This window comes from Atractosteus spatula, chromosome 5, assembly GCF_055471065.1.
Source record: "Atractosteus spatula isolate fAtrSpa1 chromosome 5, fAtrSpa1.hap1, whole genome shotgun sequence".
NCBI lineage: Eukaryota > Metazoa > Chordata > Actinopteri > Semionotiformes > Lepisosteidae > Atractosteus > Atractosteus spatula.
The window spans coordinates 11078331-11092372 of NC_142710.1; the positions used below are offsets into that span (position 1 = coordinate 11078331).

The 14042-nt window shown below is 55.3% G+C and overlaps 1 protein-coding gene across 1 annotated transcript; it reads right to left on the bottom strand.

Moving 5' to 3' along the window:
- Positions 1–1017: 1017 nt before the first annotated feature.
- LOC148834071 (uncharacterized) lies at positions 1018–13891 on the bottom strand. The gene is made up of 4 exons (XM_088917814.1): positions 13780–13891; positions 4999–5667; positions 3800–3832; positions 1018–3182 (listed from the first exon to the last, which is right to left on the bottom strand). The coding sequence occupies exons 1-4, from the start codon at positions 13793–13795 to the stop codon at positions 3133–3135; spliced, it is 768 nt and encodes a 255-aa protein (XP_088773940.1). The 5' UTR covers positions 13796–13891; the 3' UTR covers positions 1018–3132.
- Positions 13892–14042: the final 151 nt, after the last annotated feature.

Consider the following 14042-nt stretch of genomic DNA (forward strand, 5'->3'; position numbering starts at 1 on the left):
GGTCAGTACAGACCCCAGGACACTGTCAGTAAGAGTAGGGGTGTCCAGTCCGCTGGTCAGTACAGATCCCAGGACACTGTCAGTAAGAGCAGGGGTGTCCTGACTGCTGGTCAGTACAGATCCCAGGACACTGTCAGTAAGAGTAGGGGTGTCCAGTCCGCTGGTCAGTACAGACCCCAGGACACTGTCAGTAAGAGTAGGGGTGTCCAGTCCGCTGGTCAGTACAGACCCCAGGACACTGTCAGTAAGAGTAGGGGTGTCCAGTCCGCTGGTCAGTACAGACCCCAGGACACTGTCAGTAAGAGTAGGGGTGTCCAGTCCGCTGGTCAGTACAGATCCCAGGACACTGTCAGTAAGAGTAGGGGTGTCCTGACCGCTGGTCAGTACAGATCCCAGGACACTGTCAGTAAGAGTAGGGGTGTCCTGACCGCTGGTCAGTACAGACCCCAGGACACTGTCAGTAAGAGTAGGGGTGTCCAGTCCGCTGGTCGGTACAGATCCCAGGACACTGTCAGTAAGAGTAGGGGTGTCCAGTCCGCTGGTCGGTACAGATCCCAGGACACTGTCAGTAAGAGCAGGGGTGTCCTGACTGCTGGTCGGTACAGATCCCAGGACACTGTCAGTAAGAGTAGGGGTGTCCAGTCCGCTGGTCGGTACAGATCCCAGGACACTGTCAGTAAGAGTAGGGGTGTCCAGTCCGCTGGTCGGTACAGATCCCAGGACACTGTCAGTAAGAGTAGGGGTGTCCAGTCCGCTGGTCGGTACAGATCCCAGGACACTGTCAGTAAGAGTAGGGGTGTCCAGTCCGCTGGTCGGTACAGATCCCAGGACACTGTCAGTAAGAGTAGGGGTGTCCAGTCCGCTGGTCGGTACAGATCCCAGGACACTGTCAGTAAGAGTAGGGGTGTCCAGTCCGCTGGTCAGTACAGATCCAGTCCCCTGTGTAGGGAATCGGGGTACAGAGAGTGGGGTACAGGCTGGGGTGGGGAACTGGGCTTCAAAAAACAAGAGGACACATTTCGAAGTGTAAAACTGTAAAAGCAGGAGAATTTATTGACTCTGTTACAGTGGGTCGCAGGTCGAGACTGAGAAAGGCGGCAGACAGGAAGCACTCCTTCTGTCTAACCCTCCCAAGGCCCGCCTCTTCCTGTCTATAGACTGAAGCCCCCATCAGCCCCCCCGCTGAAGATACAACAGTTAAATTAAATACCCCCCCCCCCACCTTGAGATAGAAAGCAGTGGACCAAGTGACCACCTGGTCATCACAGCAGCGGATCACAGGGAGAAGAGGATCGCAGGATCGCTGGAGGCCTCTGGACTCGATTCCAGGACAACAGGGCTGCGGGTCTGTTCGTGTCCCAACTTCACCGGACAGCTGACACTACAGTTCCCACAAAGCCCACCGCAGGGGACTACAGCTCCCATAGTCCCAGGCCTGAGAAACTACAGCTCCCACACTGCCCTTCCCTCTCAAGAGACTACAGCCCCCACAGTGCCCGGAGAGACGCTGCACTTGTAGACCTCCACACTGACTGCAGTGTACCAGGAGCCGTGTCCTCTCTGCCCATAGTATAAGTCCTGCTGTCCCCTGAGCTGTGGGGGTGAGACTCTGAGGGGTTTCACTGTCTGGACTCACACAGGGGAGACACAGGAGTCTGACTGCAGCTCCTCTCTCCTGCAGGTGACATCAGGTGCAGCTGGTCCTCCAGGCCTGTGGGGGGCAGTGTGACCCTGACTGTGTGTGAGAGTCAGTGTCTGGGCCTGTGGGGGGCAGTGTGACCCTGACTGTGTGTGAGAGTCAGTGTCTGGGCCTGTGGGGGGCAGTGTGACCCTGACTGTGTGTGAGAGTCAGTGTCTGGGCCTGTGGGGGGCAGTGTGACCCTGACTGTGTGTGAGAGTCAGTGTCCTGGCCTGTGGGGGGTCAGTGTGACCCTGAGTGTGTGTGAGAGTCAGTGTCTGGGGTGGGGGGCAGTGTGACCCTGACTGTGTGTGAGAGTCAGTGTCTGGGGTGGGGGGTCAGACTGCAGCCCCTACAGACTCAGCCCTGAGCTCTGCTGGAGCCCAGCGGTGACACTCTGAGGGGCTTCACTGTCTGGACTCAGAGACACACAGGAGTCTGACTGCAGCTCCTCTCTCCTGCAGGTGACATCAGGTGCAGCTGGTCCTCCAGGCCTGTGGGGGGCAGTGTGACCCTGAGTACAACTGGGAAGTCATTACATGGCTAAGGGTGGGCAGGCGAGGCGGTACGCAGGCAGAGACTGGCATCAGCGAAGCCCCCCATCCTTCCTCAAGCTGACACAGCTGTCCAAAGACCACCAGCCGCTCCGCAGCCTTCAGGAACTCTGCCTCCGCAAGAACCGAGATGAGAGTCACTGGGAAAATCGACACATACCCCCCCCCCCCCCCCCCGACGATAATCGCCCCGGGTTCCGCAAGTCCGCCATTCCTTCCGTTCGGAAACAGACGGGACCCCTCCGGCGTCTCCGGGACCGGGACCAGGGCACGAGGCCCGGCTTCGGAGAGTCTCTCGGAGAGCGGAGGGGGTGTCCTTCAGCGCCGACCCCTCACGGGGAACAGGGGGCTCTTCCTGTAAAGTGCGCCTCCAGGCCAGGCCAGCCGAGCCCAGATGAGCTGAGGCCAGGCCAGGCCAGCCGAGCCCAGGCGGTCCCTGAGGTCTGCAGGAGAATGTCCAGCGCCAGCGTCTGTTTGCTCACTCTCTCCCTCCGGCAGCTCAAGGGTTAACTCCGCTGCATGTGTGTGTGTGAGGCCCTCACAGCTACAGAATCATCTGCACCTGTGCTGTGTGTGTGTGTGTGTGTGAGAGGTCCTCACAGCTACAGAATCATCTGCGCCTGTACTGTGTGTGTGTGTGTGTGTTCCTGTCAGTGTATACTGTGTGTCTGTGTGTGTGAGTGTCTGTTCCTGTCAGTGTATACTGTGTGTCTGTGTCTGTTCCTGTCAGTGTCTACTGTGTGTCTGTTCCTGTCAGTGTGTACTGTGTGTCTGTGTGTACTGTGTGTCTGTTCCTGTCAGTGTGTACTGTGTGTGTGTGTCTGTTCCTGTCAGTGTATACTGTGTGTCTGTGTGTGTGTGTGTCTGTTCCTGTCAGTGTGTACTGTGTGTGTGTGTGTGTCAGGCAGGCCCGTCCAGGGGATCCTGATACCACACCACCTTGGTCGGATCTGTGGAGACGATGGGACACAGAGGCGTTAGAGTGACCCCCAGCTGAGCCCCCACACCCCCAGACAGACAGACAGACAGAGTGACCCCCAGCTGAGCCCCCACACCCCCAGACAGACAGACAGACAGAGAGAGTGACCCCCGGCTGAGCCCCCACACCCCAGACAGACAGACAGACAGACAGACAGACAGACAGACAGACAGACAGACAGAGTGACCCCCGGCTGAGCCCCCACACCCCCAGACAGACAGACAGACAGAGTGACCCCCAGCTGAGCCCCCACACCCCCAGACAGACAGACAGACAGAGTGACCCCCAGGTGAGCCCCCACACCCCCAGACAGACAGACAGACAGACAGACAGACAGACAGACAGACAGACAGACAGACAGACAGATGACCCCCGGCTGAGCCCCCACACCCCCAGACAGACAGACAGACAGAGTGACCCCCAGCTGAGCCCCCACACCCCCAGACAGACAGACAGACAGACAGAGTGACCCCCAGGTGAGCCCCCACACCCCCAGACAGACAGACAGACAGACAGACAGACAGAGAGAGTGACCCCCGGCTGAGCCCCCACACCCCCAGACAGACAGACAGACAGGGAGACACTCACCTCCTCTGTGTCGGGTGCACACCAGCTCCCACTCTGGAAAGAACAGAGACAGGGGTCAGCCCGAGCACACCCACTGACCCACTGACCCACAGCCCGCCAGCCCTCCCTGCTCCCGGCCCAACAGAACCACACTGACCACAGGTCCATATTCCTCCTGGCCCGACAGAACCCGACCTGAGCCACTGGACCAGCTGTCCTCCTGGTCCAACAGGACCGGACCTGAGCCACTGGACCAGCTGTCCTCCTGGAGTAACAGGACTGGACCAGCTCTCCTCCTGGAGTAACAGGACTGAACCTACTCTCCCCCTGGAGTAACAGGACTGAACCTACTCTCCCACTGGAGTAACAGGACTGGACCAGCTCTCTTCCTGGAGTAACAGGACTGGACCAGCTCTCCTCCTGGAGTAACAGGACTGGACCAGCTCTCCTCCTGGAGTAACAGGACTGGACCTACTCTCCCCCTGGAGTAACAGGACTGAACCTACTCTCCCACTGGAGTAACAGGACTGGACCAGCTCTCCTCCTGGAGTAACAGGACTGGACCAGCTCTCCTCCTGGAGTAACAGGACTGGACCAGCTCTCCCCGTGGAATAACAGGACTGGACCTGCTGTCCCCCTGGAGTAACAGGACTGGACCTGCTGTCCCCCTGGAGTAACAGGACTGGACAGCTGTCGCCCTGGAGTAACAGGACTGAACCTACTCTCCCCCTGGAGTAACAGGACTGGACCAGCTGTCCCCCTGGAGTAACAGGACTGGACAGCTGTCCCCCTGGAGTAACAGGACTGGACCTGCTGTCCCCCCGGTGTAACAGGACTGGACAGCTGTCCCCCTTGTGTAACAGGACTGGACCTACTGTCCCCCTGGAGTAACAGGACTGGACAGCTGTCCCCCTGGAGTAACAGGACTGGACCAGCTGTCCCCCCGGTGTAACAGGACTGGACCAGCTGTCCCCCCGCTGTAACAGGACTGGACCTGCTGTCCCCCTGGAGTAACAGGACTGGACCTGCTCTCCCCCTGGAGTAACAGGACTGGACAGCTGTCCCCCTGGAGTAACAGGACTGGACAGCTGTCCCCCTGGAGTAACAGGACTGGACAGCTGTCCCCCCCGCTGTAACAGGACTGGACAGCTGTCCCCCTGGAGTAACAGGACTGGACAGCTGTCCCCCTGGGCGCCAGGCCAGCTCCACCAGGCACTCACCGCGGCTGTGGTAGCGCAGCGCCTCCACCAGGTGGCGACAGCTCAGGAGCAGCTGGGCGGAGCTCTCCTCCTCTGTGCCCGCCCCCTCCGCCAGCCGGCCAACGGGCAGCCCCGGAGCGCGGAGGGGCGTGGCCGGGGCCGGGGCCAGCCTATCGGCGTCGCCGCTGCGTGGGGGGGGCGTGGCCGGGCCCGGGGGGGCGTCGCTGATGAAGCTGAGCCCCCACTGGTTGTGCAGCAGCGCCCCCAGGGCGGGGGCCTCCCCGGGGGCCCCCGGGGCCCGGCCCCTCTTCACCTTGGAGGCGTAGCTGACGGCGGGCAGCAGCTTGGCCGGGCTGTCCTGCACGGGGAAGGCCGGGGGGGGCCGCAGCAGGGTCCAGGTGTCCCCCGCCCGCTGGGGGGCCGCGGGCGGCGGCGGGGGGCTCCGGCGGGGCGCCTGCTCCAGCCCCCGGAACACCCAGCGCCTCTCGCGGGGCGGCCGGTGGGGGTACACGGGCGAGGGCGGGGGGCCGCCGGGCTGCTTGACCCCCCCCCCGCCGCCGCCCCCCGCGCCCCCGGCGCCCGGGGACAGGCGGCGGTTCCGGATGTGCTGACCGGAGGAGGCGAGAGGACAGCGGTCAGAGAGAGACACCGTCTCTGGGGCTGGATCACACACACTGGACTCCCAGGACCCTGAGAGAGAGAGAGAGGGGTTAATACACACACTGACTGGACACTCCAGTACATCAACACTGCACTGAGAGAGAGAGAGGGGTTAATACACACACTGACTGGACACTCCAGTACATGAACACTGCACTGAGAGAGAGAGGGGTTCATACAGACACACTGACTGGACACTCCAGTACATGAACACTGCACTGAGAGAGAGAGGGGTTAATACAGACACACTGACTGGACACTCCAGTACATCAACACTGCACTGAGAGAGAGAGAGGGGTTAATACACACACTGACTGGACACTCCAGTACATGAACACTGCACTGAGAGAGAGAGGGGTTCATACAGACACACTGACTGGACACTCCAGTACATGAACACTGCACTGAGAGAGAGAGGGGTTAATACAGACACACTGACTGGACACTCCAGTACATTAACACTGCACTGAGAGAGAGAGGGGTTCATACAGACACACTGACTGGACACTCCAGTACATTAACACTGCACTGAGAGAGAGAGAGGGGTTAATACACACACACTGACTGGACACTCCAGTACATTAACACTGCACTGAGAGAGAGAGGGGTTCATACAGACACACTGACTGGACACTCCAGTACATTAACACTGCACTGAGAGAGAGAGAGAGGGGTTAATACACACACACTGACTGGACACTCCAGTACATGAACACTGCACTGAGAGAGAGAGGGGTTAATACACACACACTGACTGGACACTCCAGTACATTAACACTGCACTGAGAGAGAGGGGGGTTAATACACACACACTGACTGGACACTCCAGTACATGAACACTGCACTGAGAGAGAGAGGGGTTAATACACACACACTGACTGGACACTCCAGTACATTAACACTGCACTGAGAGAGAGAGGGGTTAATACAGACACACTGACTGGACACTCCAGTACATTAACACTGCACTGAGAGAGAGAGGGGTTAATACACACACACCGACTTGACACTCCAGTACATTAACACTGCACTGAGAGAGAGAGGGGTTAATACAGACACACTGACTGGACACTCCAGTACATTAACACTGCACTGAGAGAGAGAGGGGTTAATACAGACACACTGACTGGACACTCCAGTACATTAACACTGCACTGAGAGAGAGGGGTTAATACACACACACTGACTGGACACTCCAGTACATTAACACTGCACTGAGAGAGAGAGGGGTTAATACACACACACTGACTGGACACTCCAGTACATTAACACTGCACTGAGAGAGAGAGGGGTTAATACACACACACTGACTGGACACTCCAGTACATTAACACTGCACTGAGAGAGAGAGGGGTTAATACAGACACACTGACTGGACACTCCAGTACATTAACACTGCACTGAGAGAGAGAGGGGTTAATACACACACACTGACTGGACACTCCAGTACATTAACACTGCACTGAGAGAGAGAGGGGTTAATACACACACACTGACTGCACACTCCAGTACATTAACACTGCACTGAGAGAGAGAGAGGGGTTAATACAGACACACTGACTGGACACTCCAGTACATTAACACTGCACTGAGAGAGAGAGGGGTTCATACACACACACTGACTGGACACTCCAGTACATTAACACTGCACTGAGAGAGAGAGGGGTTAATACACACACTGACTGGACACTCCAGTACATTAACACTGCACTGAGAGAGAGAGGGGTTAATACACACACACTGACTGGACACTCCAGTACATGAACACTGCACTGAGAGAGAGAGGGGTTAATACAGACACACTGACTGGACACTCCAGTACATTAACACTGCACTGAGAGAGAGGGGGGTTAATACACACACACTGACTGGACACTCCAGTACATTAACACTGCACTGAGAGAGAGAGGGGTTAATACACACACACTGACTGGACACTCCAGTACATTAACACTGCACTGAGAGAGAGGGGTTCATACACACACACTGACTGGACACTCCAGTACATTAACACTGCACTGAGAGAGAGAGAGGGGTTAATACACACACACTGACTGGACACTCCAGTACATTAACACTGCACTGAGAGAGAGAGGGATTAATACACACACACTGACTGGACACTCCAGTACATTAACACTGCACTGAGAGAGAGAGGGGTTAATACACACACACTGACTGGACACTCCAGTACATTAACACTGCACTGAGAGAGAGGGGTTCATACACACACACTGACTGGACACTCCAGTACATTAACACTGCACTGAGAGAGAGAGGGGTTAATACACACACACTGACTGGACACTCCAGTACATTAACACTGCACTGAGAGAGAGAGGGGTTAATACACACACACTGACTGGACACTCCAGTACATTAACACTGCACTGAGAGAGAGAGGGGTTAATACACACACACTGACTGGACACTCCAGTACATTAACACTGCACTGAGAGAGAGAGAGAGGGGTTAATACAGACACACTGACTGGACACTCCAGTACATTAACACTGCACTGAGAGAGAGAGGGGTTAATACACACACACTGACTGGACACTCCAGTACATTAACACTGCACTGAGAGAGAGAGGGGTTAATACACACACACTGACTGGACACTCCAGTACATTAACACTGCACTGAGAGAGAGAGGGGTTAATACACACACACTGACTGGACACTCCAGTACATTAACACTGCACTGAGAGAGAGAGGGGTTAATACACACACTGACTGGACACTCCAGTACATTAACACTGCACTGAGAGAGAGAGAGAGGGGTTAATACACACACTGACTGGACACTCCAGTACATTAACACTGTACTGAGAGAGAGAGAGGGGTTAATACAGACACACTGACTGGACACTCCAGTACATGAACACTGCACTGAGAGAGAGAGAGGGGTTAATACAGACACACTGACTGGACACTCCAGTACATTAACACTGCACTGAGAGAGAGAGGGGTTAATACACACACTGACTGGACACTCCAGTACATTAACACTGCACTGAGAGAGAGAGAGAGGGGTTAATACACACACTGACTGGACACTCCAGTACATTAACACTGCACTGAGAGAGAGGGGTTAATACACACACACTGACTGGACACTCCAGTACATTAACACTGCACTGAGAGAGAGAGAGGGGTTAATACAGACACACTGACTGGACACTCCAGTACATGAACACTGCACTGAGAGAGAGAGAGGGGTTAATACAGACACACTGACTGGACACTCCAGTACATTAACACTGTACTGAGAGAGAGAGGGGTTAATACACACACTGACTGGACACTCCAGTACATTAACACTGCACTGAGAGAGAGAGAGGGGTTAATACAGACACACTGACTGGACACTCCAGTACATTAACACTGCACTGAGAGAGAGAGGGGTTAATACACACACACTGACTGGACACTACAGTACATTAACACTGCACTGAGAGAGAGAGGGGTTAATACACACACACTGACTGGACACTCCAGTACATTAACACTGCACTGAGAGAGAGAGGGGTTAATACACACACACTGACTGGACACTCCAGTACATTAACACTGCACTGAGAGAGAGAGGGGTTAATACACACACACTGACTGGACACTCCAGTACATTAACACTGCACTGAGAGAGAGAGGGGTTAATACACACACACTGACTGGACACTCCAGTACATTAACACTGCACTGAGAGAGAGAGGGGTTAATACACACACACTGACTGGACACTCCAGTACATTAACACTGCACTGAGAGAGAGAGAGGGGTTAATACACACACACTGACTGCACACTCCAGTACATTAACACTGCACTGAGAGAGAGAGGGGTTAATACAGACACACTGACTGGACACTCCAGTACATTAACACTGCACTGAGAGAGAGAGGGGTTAATACACACACACTGACTGGACACTCCAGTACATTAACACTGCACTGAGAGAGAGAGGGGTTAATACAGACACACTGACTGGACACTCCAGTACATTAACACTGCACTGAGAGAGAGGGGTTAATACACACACACTGACTGGACACTCCAGTACATTAACACTGCACTGAGAGAGAGAGGGGTTAATACACACACTGACTGGACACTCCAGTACATTAACACTGCACTGAGAGAGAGAGGGGTTAATACACACACACTGACTGGACACTCCAGTACATTAACACTGCACTGAGAGAGAGAGAGGGGTTAATACAGACACACTGACTGGACACTCCAGTACATTAACACTGCACTGAGAGAGAGAGGGGTTAATACACACACACTGACTGGACACTCCAGTACATTAACACTGCACTGAGAGAGAGAGGGGTTAATACACACACACTGACTGGACACTCCAGTACATTAACACTGCACTGAGAGAGAGAGGGGTTAATACACACACACTGACTGGACACTCCAGTACATTAACACTGCACTGAGAGAGAGAGGGGTTAATACACACACACTGACTGGACACTCCAGTACATTAACACTGCACTGAGAGAGAGAGGGGTTAATACACACACACTGACTGGACACTCCAGTACATTAACACTGCACTGAGAGAGAGAGGGGTTAATACACACACACTGACTGGACACTCCAGTACATTAACACTGCACTGAGAGAGAGAGGGGTTAATACACACACACTGACTGGACACTCCAGTACATTAACACTGCACTGAGAGAGAGAGGGGTTAATACACACACACTGACTGGACACTCCAGTACATTAACACTGCACTGAGAGAGAGAGGGGTTAATACACACACACTGACTGCACACTCCAGTACATTAACACTGCACTGAGAGAGAGAGGGGTTAATACACACACACTGACTGGACACTCCAGTACATTAACACTGCACTGAGAGGGAGAGAGAGGGGTTAATACACACACACTGACTGGACACTCCAGTACATTAACACTGCACTGAGAGAGAGAGGGGTTAATACACACACACTGACTGGACACTCCAGTACATTAACACTGCACTGAGAGAGAGAGGGGTTCATACACACACACTGACTGGACACTCCAGTACATTAACACTGCACTGAGAGAGAGAGGGGTTAATACACACACACTGACTGGACACTCCAGTACATTAACACTGCACTGAGAGAGAGAGGGGTTAATACACACACACTGACTGGACACTCCAGTACATTAACACTGCACTGAGAGAGAGAGGGGTTAATACACACACACTGACTGCACACTCCAGTACATTAACACTGCACTGAGAGAGAGAGGGGTTAATACAGACACACTGACTGGACACTCCAGTACATTAACACTGCACTGAGAGAGAGAGGGGTTAATACACACACACTGACTGGACACTCCAGTACATTAACACTGCACTGAGAGAGAGAGGGGTTAATACACACACACTGACTGGACCCTCCAGTACATTAACACTGCACTGAGAGAGAGAGGGGTTAATACACACACACTGACTGGACACTCCAGTACATTAACACTGCACTGAGAGAGAGAGGGGTTCATACACACACACTGACTGGACACTCCAGTACATTAACACTGCACTGAGAGAGAGAGGGGTTAATACAGACACAGTGACTGGACACTCCAGTACATTAACACTGCACTGAGAGAGAGAGGGGTTAATACACACACACTGACTGGACACTCCAGTACATTAACACTGCACTGAGAGAGAGAGAGGGGTTAATACACACACACTGACTGGACACTCCAGTACATTAACACTGCACTGAGAGAGAGGGGTTAATACACACACACTGACTGGACACTCCAGTACATTAACACTGCACTGAGAGAGAGGGGTTAATACAGACACACTGACTGGACACTCCAGTACATTAACACTGCACTGAGAGAGAGAGAGGGGTTAATACAGACACACTGACTGGACACTCCAGTACATTAACACTGCACTGAGAGAGAGAGAGGGGTTAATACAGACACACTGACTGGACACTCCAGTACATTAACACTGCACTGAGAGAGAGAGAGGGGTTCATACACACACACTGACTGGACACTCCAGTACATTAACACTGCACTGAGAGAGAGGGGTTAATACAGACACACTGACTGGACACTCCAGTACATTAACACTGCACTGAGAGAGAGAGGGGTTAATACAGACACACTGACTGGACACTCCAGTACATTAACACTGCACTGAGAGAGAGGGGTTAATACAGACACACTGACTGGACACTCCAGTACATTAACACTGCACTGAGAGAGAGAGAGGGGTTAATACAGACACACTGACTGGACACTCCAGTACATTAACACTGCACTGAGAGAGAGGGGTTAATACACACACACTGAGTGGACACTCCAGTACATTAACACTGCACTGAGAGAGAGAGGGGTTAATACACACACACTGACTGGACACTCCAGTACATTAACACTGCACTGAGAGAGAGAGGGGTTCATACAGACACACTGACTGGACACTCCAGTACATGAACACTGCACTGAGAGAGAGAGAGGGGTTAATACAGACACACTGACTGGACACTCCAGTACATTAACACTGCACTGAGAGAGAGAGAGGGGTTAATACACACACACACTGACTGGACACTCCAGTACATTAACACTGCACTGAGAGAGAGAGGGGTTAATACAGACACACTGACTGGACACTTCAGTACATGAACACTGCACTGAGAGAGAGAGAGGGGTTAATACAGACACACTGACTGGACACTCCAGTACATGAACACTACACTGAGAGAGAGAGGGGTTAATACAGACACACTGACTGGACACTCCAGTACATGAACACTACACTGAGAGAGAGAGGGGTTAATACAGACACACTGACTGGACACTCCAGTACATTAACACTGCACTGAGAGAGAGAGGGGTTAATACAGACACACTGACTGGACACTCCAGTACATTAACACTGCACTGAGAGAGAGAGGGGTTAATACAGACACACTGACTGGACACTCCAGTACATTAACACTGCACTGAGAGAGAGAGGGGTTAATACACACACACTGACTGGACACTCCAGTACATTAACACTGCACCGAGAGAGGGGTTAATACAGATACACTGACATTGTACAGTACATGAATACAGACAGATTTTCACACTACACTGAGCCACAGAGACACTGCTGCAGGAGCTCAACGCCTAGGCTGCAGTCCAGGGCTGCGCTGGGCAGAGCGGGCCCCCAGCCCACAGCCCACAGCCCACGGCCCACGGCCCGTGACGTTCCGCCGGCCAGACCCTGCGGGAGCACTATGTGGCAGGCGCGCCCGGGCCCGCGGCCGCGGAGCGGGAGCAGGATCTGGCAGCGAGGCGCCGCGGACTCGCCTCCGGCCAGCAGGGGGCGCCCGCCGCTTCCGCCTCGCCGCCTGACCTCGGAAAGAAACTCGCCGGCGCCCCGTTCGCACGGAAACATGCCCGCCGCCCCCCCGCCACGGCGTTCAAAGTTATTTTCCCCCTCTAACAAGCCCCCCAGGGACGGCGGCGGCAGTGCCCCCCCAGGCGGCGGGGACAGTGTGTGCGAGGGGGCAGCGAGCGGCCGTCCGGGCCGGTTCGGGGGAGAGAGGCGGGCGGGGGGGGGAGCCTCACGGGGTCCGGTTTCCACACAGAAACGGGGACCCCCCCCTCCCCAGGCCAGCTCCCCAGGCTGGGGAGGAGGAGGAGGAGGAGTGGGGGGCTGTGGTGGCCCCGGTCCGGTCCGGGCCCGTCCCGTCCCTCTCCCCCGCCGGGCGGCGAGTTTCCAGACTCTTCCAGAAAAGTTTGGCCGCCCGGCCCAGAGCCACCAGAACACCCGGCCGGCACCGGCACCGGCACCGCGACCCACGGAGAAACCGAGCCAGGGCCGCCGAAAAACACGGCGGAACGCGAAAGAAAGCTGAGAGGAGGTGGTTTTTTTTTTCTCCCTTTTCCAAACGCTCCCTAACCTCGCCACCCCCCGGTACACAACCGCCGCTGTGGCGGGGCTCCCGACTGCCGCCCGAACCGGGTCAGAACACGGCTCCCACGGGCTGCCCGCTCAGGGGAAACTCCGCAGACCCACACGGGGGAAAGCTTCGCGTCGCGCCCGGAAGCCCGAGTGCCGGGCCGGGCCGGGCCGGGCGGGAGACGCCTGAAGTACCTGCTTTGATGTGCATGTTGGCGCTGCCGCTCGCTGCCGTGTGTGCGTGTGTGCCGCTGGGCGCCGCTCGGGGACTAGGCCGCGGCGCGCCGGGAAGCCGCCGTGCAGGAGCGGGCGGGGGGGAGGCGGCGCCGAGCGGGGCGGGGGCGCCCGGGCGAGGGCGGGGATCCGGGCCCCGCCCAGCGGCCGGCCCGGGGCCCAGAGCGGCGTGCGGCGGGAGGGAGGGAGGGGATGTGACGGCTCTGGCGATGCACCGAGCGGGG

Excerpts from the sequence above, each read along its gene's own strand:
- LOC148834071 (XM_088917814.1), bottom strand. Across the intron at positions 3,833-4,998 it reads GCTGCGCTACCACAGCCGCG|AGTGGGAGCTGGTGTGCACC; the intron begins GTGAGTGCCTGG and ends TGTTCTTTCCAG. Across the intron at positions 3,183-3,799 it reads GTGCACCCGACACAGAGGAG|ATCCGACCAAGGTGGTGTGG; the intron begins GTGAGTGTCTCC and ends TCGTCTCCACAG.